We start from the raw sequence: 13,797 nt of genomic DNA, 5'->3' as shown, positions 1-13,797 counted from the left end.
GGCTTTACGTAGAAGATTCCTAATGCTAGTTCTTGTACCGATAAACTATTTTTGGGTGAATTCGAAACTGCATTTTGCACCTTTGAAGGGCACTGCGGGAAGGGACGGTGCTCGAGGGGTGCTTCCAGATTAAAGTGAGCAACTAAACCCATTCATGAATTGATCAATTTATGCATCATACCAACCTATTTATAACCCTCAGGTGTTCTTGTACTCTGAATAACACATCATTTCATACATTAATTTGGATTTGTTTTGACAATGTACATATTGTTATGTTTAACACCATTACATGCAGAGTAGGTTTGATCGGTTGAATTCAACAGGATTTCATGGAGACATTTGTCTGTTATTGTGGTGAAATCTCCACGCCCCTAAACATGATGCGGCACAAAGCGAAAGGGGATTGGTTGCTTTACATGTCAGTCACATGGCCTTTTTGGACAGTCCCTTGCCATTTAAAATATATACCTACCCAGAACAAATGCACAGCGACACCTCCATCATTACAGGTGTCACAGAATGTAAAACTGGATTCACGTAGGCATAGATGAATAATAAGAGTTCTGTACATGTTAATGACATATCGTGAGCTTTAAACACGATTGTTTCCTCCTCCTAATGTAAACCTTGTGCATGCAAAAGACAGCTGGAAAACAGGCCAATTTCAACATAACACCGACTGTGACGTTACAGTCGAGATGTATGCCCCCAACATTAAATTACACATTAAATTAATTACAATGTTGTTAAGATGCTAAAAACAAAGCTGTGACTGCAGCGTTAGCGCTGTATGCTGGTAATGCTATATGCTAACGTTTAGGCTCAAGTTCTACTATTGACGTTACAGTTACATTTTGCAGGTCCATACTGAAAAAAACACAAACTTACCACTCAGAAATGTCCATTAACAATCTACAAACAACTGATTATTGCTCAAATTCTGTATCTTCGTCTGATGAGCAGTCACGAGCCGCCACTGTATGCATGTCACAGTGGTCATACATTTAGCTGGAGGTGCTAATATCCGGCTATAAAATAATCATGATCATGTGGTGTAGGAACAACAGGCGTTTTATATTCCCAGATGGTTTTGTTTCTAATGTTAGCATCAAACAGCCGATGGGATTGTGTATTCATAAGACACGATCAAATGGGAAGATAAGCAACACAGGGCATCCTTGTCTCGTGATCAGAAAATAAGTGTGTTTGTAGGATAGTTTGAGTCATGGTAGACATTTCATTGAGCCCCTGGGGTTGTTTACTGACCCAGATTTTTTAAAAGTCTATCACCTTCTGTTTAGACTGATGCAAGTCTGTGTGTGCTAAAAAGCAACACACCACCCTGTGTTTGTCCTCTGAATGTGTGTTAGAGATTGGACAGGATTCAATTTTTTTTTTTTTTTTTTTTGTAGGGCATAGTCAGCGTCTTTTTATTTTGAGTGACTACTAGACATGCAATTTAAGATACACCATATTAAAGACAGACTAATGTATCATTTGGTATATGTTAGCTGGGCCTGCTTTGTTGATAAACAGTAGTATTTGCTCGTGTAATAGCTAAAGTAAAATATAGCTTTGATAGTTTTTGTTTTATCATGTTTTAGTGAACTTTGTTGTTACACAATTAAACAGTTATTTCACTGTAAATTATAATGTTGTATGTAAGATAAGCCAACAGTGATTGCAAGGTGTTTGGTTTTGTGTATTTATTTTATTTCATTTCAAATATTTTTGGGCTATGGTCTTTAAAGTTGTCAGTGACAGCCCAAATGTTGCCTTGTTTTAGACATCTGTGCTGTGTTTGGACACCTATTAGATGTCTTTTAAAATGCAAAATTGTTAGCAAACATACCGTAGTACAAAATTCATTATGGATCTGAATTTTGTATTCACAAGGGTTGTGAGTATTAATCTGCATATTCCCAGTTTTCCATAGTTGTGCTTCTGTAGGTCTGAGCACATTTGCTGGTGTATTTATGGCTTCAACCTGGTCATAATTGTGTAGTCGTGTATGTAGAGTGCTGATCCTATAATGGGACTCAGTCAGACAGATGTTTAGATAAATCTAGTCTGTGTGTCTGCGGTGGGTCTCCATCTTCTCTGTTATAGTGTCAGGTTTCCTCCATGCATTAGTCAGGCGCATGATCATGTTTTTTCTCACAGGTGTGTTTGGACACTTAAAGTGTTGTTTCGCACACAGGCCTGTTGATGGCTGTCTATAGCTGTTGTGTGCGTGTGTGTGTGATCAACCCAGCTGTTCTGTTGCATCTGCCGTCACTTTGGTATTTGTGTCTTGGGATATTCCAGAGAAAGATGTTAATGCTTACTACTCAATCCAAATATTATGTCTTTATCCTTAAAAGAGATGCTTTGATAATGGAATTAACCGAGTGATGTCAGATTTGTTTAGTGATGTTCCTTAAGAGTATTACAAAGGCAAAAATGTATCATTAGGACCGTGTTTATTTAGTTAAAGGATTTTTGCCAGCAATAATAAGATCCAGGTTTTTAACCCTTATGTATTGTTGGCGATGTTTTCATCCACTATGGGTTTTTTGTCTCAATTTGGCCACAACTTTTTTTGTGTTTCAGCAAATAGAATGATTTTTGGTGACAAATCTTATATATTTTGGGAGAATGCTTAAACATTTTTCAAAAACTCAACAATACCCCGTGGGCAAATTTACTACCCTTTCGTGTTGTTCAGGACATCTACTAAATTAAACTACTGTAAAAATGTCAGACCACAGACTGCCCACACTGCAACTGTCAGATGTATATTGCACTAAATAGGAAAGCACTTCCTTGGTCTGAGAAGCTCTAATCTGATTGGCTGACTACCCAACATCCAAGTGTATAAGAGTGGGAGTTTATCAGGTTGTTTGGATGCCTGACAAGTCATGGTTCTCAATAAAACAAGCTCTTCAGAAGATGAAATAACCACTTGATCTCAAAGTTAATGGGAGCACATCTTTAAAAGATTCAAAGTTAAAGTGACACCCCACTTTTTTTTTAAAATATGCCAATTTCCCAGCTCCCGAATAGTTAAACACTTGCTTTTTACCTTTTTGGAATCCATTCAGCCGATCCCGGGTCTGGCGCAACCACTTTTAGCATAGCTTAGCATAATCCATTGAATCTGATTAGACCATTAGCATCGCGCTAAAAAATAACCAAAGATCAAGGACTTTGCTGTTGTAACATGGCTGCAGCAGGCATAATGATATTACGCAGCAGCCGAAAATATTCCCCTTAGTAGGGCCCTATAATTTCCACGATCACGGAATCGTGGACGGAATTGCGGAATTGGCAAATTAACACGGAATCTAGTGTTAACGCGGAATTTCGCGAAATGGTACATTTTTTAATAAAATTCTGTTTTGTGTGGGAGAAAAACGTATGTCTGGGGGAAATGCAGACCGGGGGAAGTTAATCTGGGCGACACACCCCCTTGTCGTTTCAGACCCCCTCCAAAACAGGTGTGTGTGTGTGTGTGTGTGTGTGTGTGTAAATGCATGTTTTACAGTCATTATAATCATGCTATTCCGTTTTTCCCAAAATCATTTACATTTTAATCATAACCATTAAAGGCACACTCTTTTTATGACTTAAATAACAGTAAAGGGTAAAAAAATGCTAAAAATTAAAACGGATAAAACGGAATTTGCAAAAATGAAAACAGACAAAACGGAATTTGGGAAAAAATAAAACGGAATTTGGGAAAAAATAAAATGGATTTTATAGGGCCCTACCTTAGTAACTTTCAATGTCAGGGGACTATTTTCGGCTGCTGCGTAATATAATTGCGCCTCCTGCAGTCATGTTACAGCTGCAAAGTCCTTGATTATTACGCCAGAATGAGAGTATAGTTCCTAGCCATATCGGCCTAGAAAATCGCAACTTTTAATTATCTGTCGGTCTTAGTACACGATGTAACTACAGAAAAGTCAAAGTTTTAAATGGGAAAATATTTTTAAGCGCAATGCTAATGGTCTAATCAGATTCAATGGATTGTGTTAAGCTAAGCTAAAAGTGATAGCGCCAGACCCGGAGATCAGCTGAATGGATTCCAAACGGTAAAAATTAAATGTTTAACTCTAGGGGAGCTGGAAAATTTGTACATTTTCAAAAAAAGTGGCGTGTCCCTTTAAGGCACTTACTAGCAAGTTAACTAGATGTCAGCTGTAAAACCAGCTGTATATTCTGATTTACGTGTTGTGAAATCTTCTGATCACCTAATAATTTTTCCATTCGGTTTGTTATTGTGCTGTAACTTTTTTCATAAAAGAAAACAAACCGTGATTGGTTATATGTCAATCCGATGGCCCCTTCCTGTCTGAGCAAGCAGTTGTTGGAAAGAAATTTTATGAATATTAAATCTGGCATATCATTGACTTCCTCTCTCTCTCTCTCTCTACAGGAAGAATGCAAGCAGATCATGGCCCGTCAGAAGTCCAACTCGCAGTCGGACTCTCACGATGATGAAGTTTCTCCTCCTCCTCCAAATCCGGTGGTGAAGGCCCGGCGCCGGAGAGGCGGGGTCAGTGCTGAGGTCTACACGGAGGAAGATGCCGTCAGCTACGTTAGAAAGGTTGCAAACACACATAAATGTATCATATACACAGTAAAGATTGGCTTATTTAATTTTTTATATATGTAGTTTAATATTAATAGATTTGAATAAAACCAGAATTGTGACCCTGGACCATAAAACCAGTCATAAGTTGCATGAGTATATTTGTAGCAATACCTAACAAAACACGGCATGGGTCAAATTTTTTATGCCAAAAATCATTAGGATATTAAGTAAAGATCATGTTTCATGAAGAATTTTTTTAAATGTCCTACAATCAATAAAAAAATAAATATATATATATATATATATATATATATATATATATATATATATATATATATATATATATATATGTTTTATCATTAGTAATATGTGTTGCTAAGTGCTTCATTTGGACTTTTAAGCCGATTTTCTCAATAATTGGATTTTTTGCACCCTCACCTTCCAGATTTTCCAGAATAGTTGTATTTCAGCCTAATATTGTCCTATCTTAACAAACCATACATCAAGCTTATTTTGTCATCTTTTTTTAATTGCACAATTATGTTTTGTTGCCAGGGTCACAATTAGTATTGTTAACCCTGATTTGTGATGTTGGGTTATGTCTGCATTATTTGGTCACTTCATCTCAGGGGTCCAAATTTATTTCAGTTTACATACCTTCTACTGTATATTGTAGGCTGTAGTATGCCAGTTTAAGATAAGTGTGTCCCAATATCATAGTAATGTTTTAATCATACTATTTCAAATTTATTTTGGTTTCTGGAAAGCAAATAATTTCACTGCAAAATGTTTTGTCTTGTTTCTTAAATTGAGATGCATTTTCTTGATGAGTAAAATGACCTAAGATAAATAAGTCAAACATAACAATTAAGTGAATTTCAGCTTAAAACAAGCAAGCAAAAAAAAAAATCTGCCTATAAGGTAGGAAAAAATTCTTTCTTTAACACTTAATTTTTCTTAAACACTTAATTCAAGAAAAAAATATTGGCAGATTTTATTGCTTGTTTTAAGCACAAATTAATTTTAATTGTATATTTTTCAGAATTTTCATTTTGCTCATCAAGAACAGAGGTCCCCAACCACCGGGTCGCGACCCAGTACCGGGTCGTGGAGAAGTTGCCACCGGGTCGCAAGAATGTACCTCGCAAATCATGTGAATACGTGAAGACATTCAAGTGATATAGCAAATTAAAAGTAATTGCAGGCTTCTGCAAAACAACTTTAAAATTATCCAGCGATTGTGGCACCATGATCAAAATAAACTCTTTTACTGCAGTAATAATATTTTAACGGGTACACGTTTAACGTTTACCGTTAATTATTAAGACTAAATGGGCAGGCAAACTAGTGAAACAATAAAAGTAAAAAACAATTCGCCAAAATACGTTTTTACACATCTATAGAAAATATACTATAAATAAAGCAGTTATTAATTTTTCTAATGCATGGTTGTTTGATCTTTACTCCCATTCGTTATACTTTATTCGAACAGCAACTCAGCGAACCCCCCCCTCCCACCTCACCCCCCAGTCCGCAATTGTTTTTAAAGCTAAAACTGGGCAGTGGGGTAAAAAAAGTTGGGGACCCCTGATCAAGAAAATACTTGATTTAAGCATTTTTTTAATGTACTGAAAACAAGACAAAAATACTAAGTACGAAAGTCCTTTTTTGCAGTGTTGTCTTAAATCTGCAGATTTATTTTTAGAAAACACCTGGTGTACACTTTAATGTAATGTATTGTGCATTGCTGCAACATTTGCAGGTCATTCCTAAGGACTACAAGACCATGACAGCTCTGGCTAAAGCCATTTCTAAGAATGTGCTTTTCGCCCACCTGGATGACAATGAAAGAAGGTAAATGTACTTCATTTGATGTGGTTGTTTTCGATAAATTATGTTTAATTGCGAATCACGTTTCTGACATTTCTTAGCCAAACGTTAATGCTCCTGAGACACTACATGATAAAGTTGGTCCATCATATGACTTCAGTTAATGCACATCTAAGTAGTTATTTGTAAAAGTGCTTCTGTCTTAATTTATGTGCGTTCGTCTTGAATCTAACATTCGTAAACCTCAAGCAAGGGTTTTTTATGTGCTTGTCGAGAGGGGCTTTCTGCGTAGCCACTGTATTCGCTCTGTTTCTCTCATCACTATGGCAACCCACCACGAAATTAAAGAGGCATTGTGAAGGACAGTAGTGGAAAGTGTGTTTTAATGTGGGTGTGGGGAAATGGTGCTACTTGGATTGTTTTGCTTTGACTTTGCGTCTGGGAGATGCCACAAACCCTAACAACACAAAGGGGGAAAACCTCCTTCAGGTTGCTCAGTCTTTATGCGTGGAATACTGTTTCACAACTGAAGAAAATCCATTATCCGTGTAGATCCACCATGAAGAGGAACAAACTCTCAACTTTCTGCTTATAAACCCTGTGTGAGAACATTGGAAACACCCAAAATACACAAAGTACCCGAAACATTGAGCGATTCCGTCCTGGAAATTCACCACACTTATTATCAGGGATCAGGGTTTCTTGCCAGGCGTAGCAGATGTGTGTTTTTATGTGTTAGGGTTTATATCTTTTTTGTTTGATAATCATATAGTCATCATTTATCAAAACGACACGAATGTTCACTGGGCAAAGACCGTTATCACGAGTAGCTCCTACATGATGTGAAGGCAAAACTTCACTGAAAGCTCCAGAAAGATCTTTAGATTTCTAATTCAGGGAACATTATTGTTGTTTCCATGGTTACAGGATCTTCGCCCCCGTCGACAGCCACGTACAGTGTTCAATTATCTGCTTATTTATCTGTAAATCAGAGCAACAGGGTTGACGTAGACAGACAGGGTTGATTTTTGCGGAATATAACACTGCGGTTTCTGGTAAATGATGAGGTAATGACATTATGTCAGAGTCATTTTATTGGTTTAAAGAGTTACGTTGGCCCTACATCGCAAAACTGTTTTATGTTGGCGTATGCTATAGCAAGTCTGTTATCGTATATTGAGGATGGAGGGGTAATTAAATCTAAACTTGGGAATTAAATCAATGCACTGTTGGTTGCTAGGAGTGTTTCTTTTTTTTTTGCCTGCGGTATCTGCCTTGGTGGCATTTGCAATGGCCAATGGTTAAAAAATTTATTAATTGTAGTCTTTGTAGGCTTTGTTACTGTAAATTTTGAAAAGTCTGAATGCCGCTTAAGCCTGGAGTATAGTCTGTTTTTTAGGGGTATGCAAATGCATGCGCACAGTCAAATGCACAGCCTTGCAAAGTTTAGTTTATCACAAAATACATCTTGATTTTAGTTTGTCACATTGCGACACAATGTAATGCGTCTCCTGGGCTACATACTACATTCTTCTGTAGGCGCATGTGCGACCCACGCGTACAATGGGGTTTCAAAAATCCGGCAGTACGCGTACAGTACCCACTCACTCTTCTGACTTTAATTTCGCTGTACTTTGTAAAGTGAAATTAAAGGGGACATATCATGAAATCTGACTTTTTCCATGTTTAAGTGCTATAATTAGGTCCCCAGTGCTTCTATCAACCTAGAAAATGTGAAAAAGATCAACCCAGTAACTTAGTTTTGGTAAACGATTCTTTGCAAGCATGTGAAAAAATAGCTCATTTTATTATTTTGGCTCCCCTTGTGATGTCAGAAGGGGATAACACCGCACCTTAATCTGCACTATCCAACCACGGCACTGCCATTTACTGCCTAGATCAGCTCATTTGCATTTAACTCTTAACTCTTTTTGCATTTAACGCTCTTCCACAACTTATGCAACCCGGAAGTAACGCCTCACGTGAAAGTAAGAACTCTGTGTATGTTTTGGGGATCGCGCTGAAAGGTATCTCTATCAAAGTGCTTCACAATAATGCAATTATCTCAGCTTTTTGCTCAAAAGTTTGTGTTTTTAAAGAAACCTACCCATATTTGAGAGGTGATTACAGGAGAACTAAAGGTATGATGAAACTATTTTTTATTTTTTTTGAAAGCATAGTGGCCGGTTCTTTCATTTGATATATTGTTAGTTTATATATCTAAAGAAGAACATTTTCTGGAAGGCAGTAAACTTTTGTGAAAATCATGAAAAATGCAGGCACTGGCTGGCAACTTAAAAAAAACTTGCTGTCGGGGACACATTTTTGCTCTTGAAGTGGCAATTTTAACATGCTATAATAAAATATATATGGGGTATTTTGAGCTTAACTTCAAATACGTACTCTGGGAACACCAAAGATTTATTTTACATTTAAAAAAGGTCTTTTGAAATGTCCTCTTTAAATTGATCTTAATTCTCTTGATAACGAAACATGCGTCACACGCATTGTACACGGACCCTCGTGTACATGTAAAAAATGGACCATACTTCGGCTTTTACCCCGATTCACAACCATAATCTTATTCAAATTTAAGCTTTCCGATTGGATTTCATAGAAAACGTTAAAAGATAAAATAAAAGTCAAAGTAAAGATAAGTACGTGAAGTAACTTGCAATTTTATTTTTCAAAAAGAGAAGAAGATCTAGTGGCAAAAGGTAGAAACTGCAGCTTTAATGTCTATGGTTCTTATGTCCCTGTCTGTTGTGTATCATAGATATACAACAGGGGTACCCACACTCGGTCCTGGAGGGCTGGTGTCCTGCAGTGTGTAGCTCCAACTTGGCTTGTTTCTAGTAGTTTCTAGTATACTTACTAAGACAAATTGGGTGTTTCAGGTGCGTTTGATTATGGTTTGTGCTAAAATCTGCAAGAGTCTGGCCCTCCAGGGTCGATTTTGGGTACCCCTGTTCTACAATATGAATGGTTTTTGAGAACATGGCATTGCAGTACACTTTAAAAGACCCAGCCCCCTTGGAGCAACCAAGTGTTTCCTATCCAATTTTATGGATTGAACATTTAGTTATCAGCCCAGATCTTTCAGCACTAGCCTGCACCTCCCCTAAATTGCTCTTTGCAGTAAACTTAATGTCCTATCGGGTGCCCCAGAGACACATGTTTTGTAAATGTAAGCGTAGTCACCATTGGCATAGTTCTGGGTTTGAGATTTCGCAGGCGTGGACGCGTACAGCCATATATAGTGGAATGTGCCATGCGTTGGTTGCTTTATTACTGCAGTCAGTCAGAGCTTCTTGTTATTATCATAAGAGACACAAGGCCAGATGTGATGATAATCACCACTGCTGGAGCTAAACATTACAACCAGATGGCAGATATTGTAAAGGGGTGTCTGGCATGTGACCCTTAGGCCCACCCCGCAGTGAGGATGTACAGGTTGTTTGTATATGGGATGTAGTTGTGTTGCTATGGCAATGAAAGTAATGACCTCATAGCTGCATGGGAAATGCCCTGTGGCAAATGTAATGCAGCTCAGCTCTAGCTGCTAAACTATATATGCAAATAAATGTTACTACTTACTATATGTTGTGACCAGGGTGGTTGTCTGTTAGTGAAGGTTTAGACATGCAAAGCTAATGTTCAATGATTATGGCTAATAGTCCATGATTGGTTACTGTTTCAAGACAATTAGACAAGTACATTTGATATGCTTTTAAGCCACATCCACATGAAGCCTGAGCTTTCCCTATCCAATCTTTTATTTCCTCGCTTTATAAAAAGTCTTCACTAGAAATATCTGCGTACACACGAAACCACTGAGACTGACTCCTATCAATGTAGTATACATGCCAGACCAGTATGTGGCACTGCAATTCTACTAAAAAGAGACATACACTAAAATTAGAGAAGATGACTTGGAGCATGCACATAAATCTTGTTGTTGTGTTAAATCATGTTGTTACGCGTGTTAAGTGACATAGTGGTGTCTGACAAGTGTCAAGACCATAGACTGTAAAAAATATAGACGTAGTGTCCAGTGACGTCACCCATAGGTTTATAAAGAGCTTTTTTGAAGCCAATAGTAGGCAGTGCATCACTTGCGGATAGACGACAATGGGTAAAGAGGAGAGACCTGGGTGAAGCTGATGTGACTAGGAGCTGAAACCATGCCCGCCTAGCTCGTCGACTCTATTGACAGCATTGGCAGTTCACCCGTCACTCAAGTATAACAAAATGTGGCTGTGTACAAATAAAAATGCAAGGGTGTTGTTCAAAAATATCCAATGTGGGACCCGGTTTCAGGCTCCTGGCACTTTCAAAATTTTTAAGTATACAACGGGTCTCTGTGTGGACGGGCTCTTACTGTGGTTCACACCAGACGCGTTCAACGAAACATGCGCTATTCGCCTCAAGTTGAAAATATTCAACTCGAGCGAAAAATACGCATGACACCAAGTAAAATCCCTTGAGTAATCTAGAGCGAGTAACGCGATGCCCAGCGTTTGGTGTGTACGTAGCATTAGACCCAATAGATGTTGGGTTATTTTCATATCCACATTGGATCAAAAAGGGATAAACCCAACTAGGGCTGTAACGATTAATCGTGCAAATGCCCGTTTTCTCAATTAATGAATTTGAATGAATTACGGTGAAATGCCACCACTTTCAAAAGCCAGAGGGTGCTCTCGTGCAGAAACTCCAATTGTGCCACAGAAAAAGTAGCATTACGGACGCTATTCCAGGAAATTTCTACAAGAATATTAATATTCCCGTTCTTCAGATTGTTAAGGTATTTTCATGATAATAAAGAATATTTTGAATGATTTTATTTATCGAGTGTTGTTTTTTTAAATGCACGTTATAAACGACTCCGACTCATAATGATTTTAGATTGATAAGGACTTCTTACTGACCAAAACGCCATAGTACACGCACAAGCTGCGCATTAAACACAGAATCGCAGCCTTGCAATGCAGAATCGATTTTAGACGGATTTTTTTAATGGGACACGCGATTTATCGTTACAGCCCTAAACCCAACTGTGTTGTTTTATCCCAAAAAGCTGGGTTGTTACATCCATTGTTAGGTCAAATATAAACACTTCCTTGTTTCATTTAACCCAACTGCAGGGTTTGTTCCCTTTTTTTTTATTTGACACTAGGTTGAAAATAACCCAGCATTTTTTAAACTGTATATATACACAGTATGTCTCCAAGATGTGTCCATGTATTTGAGTCGTTCAGATTTATTGTGGTTAACGATATTAGTCCGATATTGATCCAATACCAACACAGACCTTGTCATGGCAACTTGGGGTAAAGCATGACTTGCTGAGCATCATGAATTTGTACGTTGCACTTTAAATTGTCCAAAGTTACACCTTAAATTTCATTTTAAATATATGTGCTGACTAACTAAAATAAAACTAAAATAAGCTTAGTTTTCTTTATTAAAATAAATTAAAATAAATATATTTGGGGTGACCTATAACTTAAAAAATTCACCCATTTATTACAGTACATCTAGTATGAGTTTATATAGCACACTGATTTTGTGTATTTCAGAAAGATTCTCTTAGTTTTCCATAAATATCCTCTTCCTTGTTTTCTCTGTCCCCAAACTCTCCCTCTCTCCACAGTGACCCTCAGCATATCAAACAACAAGCTATTGTGTTTTAATTAAAAACCCATGATACCACCAATCAGCTGTAACCAGCAATTAGCTGCAATGAACCATTTAACTGAGCGACTTAATGTCAAGGGGCCTGACCATCAATTTTAAGGTTTGGCACATGCATATTTATAAAAAAAAAATGTATGACGTAAGCCTGCACAGAAGATTAGCGTGGCCTCTATTAATCTCTATTTAAAGGTTTTCCTTAAGTAAAACTAAATTAGTTTCAAGCAAACACTTTCATCATGTAGATAAGCCCGTTGTAACAGGTGTTAAATGTAGCAATAGGCTTCCTTCCAAACCATTAGCAGTGCAGTGCAATTAAAACCATAAAAAGACTTTCAGTTTAATTTTTAAACTTTCGATGAAGGATAAATGTCTCCAGATAAGAGTACTTTTATTGTGTCCAACCACATCTGTTCTGCTTCCCTTTATAAATGTAAACCTGCTGTTAGCATAATGGCTATCTGGTTTCCTGGTCAAATCTGATATAAACTTCATATGATTGTAAGAAACAGCTGTTTCACACACCTGCAGACCAGACAGCACTATTAAAAATGACCTTTAAAGTAGACAGTCACGGGTTTGTAATGGTAGCTAGTGTGGCTATTGAGTTTCAAATGCAATTCACGTCGCAACAAAGTAGATTACAAGAAAGGAGGATTGGTTTTTATTAGGGCCGGGACTCGATTAAAAAAATTAATCTAATTAATTAGAGGCTTTGTAATTAATTAATCTAAATTAATCGCATTTTAATCTCATATAAATATTTGACCTGAGAACATTAAGAAGTATTTTTACATGGATTTTTATGAATAATGACTGAATACATAAGCTTAACAAAATATTGTTTATTTTTGTTCAACCAAGTCGTTGTACCCGGAGTGGGGCTAATGTCCACGCTAGCTGCTGTATGTTTTGCATTGAGATGATACTTGAGGCTCGATGTGCTGCGGTGATATGTGAATTCCTTGTTGCATATCTTACACACAACCATGCTCTTATCGACGCTTACCAGTGATGCGCGGGTCAATGTATAAACAACCCGCCCGCAACTCGGACCGAAAAGAAAAAAAATATATATATTATACCCGACCCGCTTCCTGGCCCGCATTTCTTAAAGTAGTCATTTGTTTAATAATTGCAGGGTTCGGGACTTCTCAGGTTTTGACTGTCTGTGTTCTGGTACCTATGTGCGCGGATGCCCCACCTCGCGTATAAAAACAACAAAACATAATATACTATATAGCCTATATTAAAATTAAAATATATAAAAATGTGCATAATATATTTTTTAAGTTGGTTGCACATCGTTTATAAGTTTCTTAAGTGGGATTCGGATGTGAAAAGCGCTGCATAATGTACGCGCCTTTATTGAAACTTAACTAAATAAAAAAAATAAGAGGTGATATATAGCTTTAGCCTACATAAATGCTTATTGCTTTAATGTTGCGAGTTACTCTTCAGCTTTTCTTGCTGTTATGTTTATAATAGTTCATTGTTCAGAGTTCATATTGATGATCTTATAGTCAATTTAAAAATGTTCTTACAAACTGACTCTATTCGTTTAACTTTTTTCCTTTACCTGCCGTCGCTGTTCTCTGTGCGTGTCCTCCGTCAAAGTAGCCTATTAAAATTAATATGAAGTTGATTTTTAAAAGTCTTAAGCACACCGCAAATCAAACGTGCTGCTA

At 37.3% G+C, this 13,797-nt stretch overlaps 1 protein-coding gene across 1 annotated transcript in view; it reads left to right on the top strand.

The window, feature by feature from the left end:
- prkar1b (protein kinase, cAMP-dependent, regulatory, type I, beta) overlaps positions 1 to 13,797 on the top strand; it is an 80,365-nt gene that overhangs the window by 1,676 nt on the left and 64,892 nt on the right. Inside the window, exons 3-4 of the mRNA XM_065253008.2 lie at positions 4,424 to 4,594; positions 6,345 to 6,436. Of these exons, the coding sequence (XP_065109080.1) occupies positions 4,424 to 4,594; positions 6,345 to 6,436 (263 nt within the window). The remainder of the gene's footprint in view (positions 1 to 4,423; positions 4,595 to 6,344; positions 6,437 to 13,797) is intronic.

This window comes from Paramisgurnus dabryanus, chromosome 3 (genome assembly GCF_030506205.2).
Source record: "Paramisgurnus dabryanus chromosome 3, PD_genome_1.1, whole genome shotgun sequence".
NCBI lineage: Eukaryota > Metazoa > Chordata > Actinopteri > Cypriniformes > Cobitidae > Paramisgurnus > Paramisgurnus dabryanus.
This window is presented reverse-complemented; position numbering and strand designations above follow the sequence as displayed.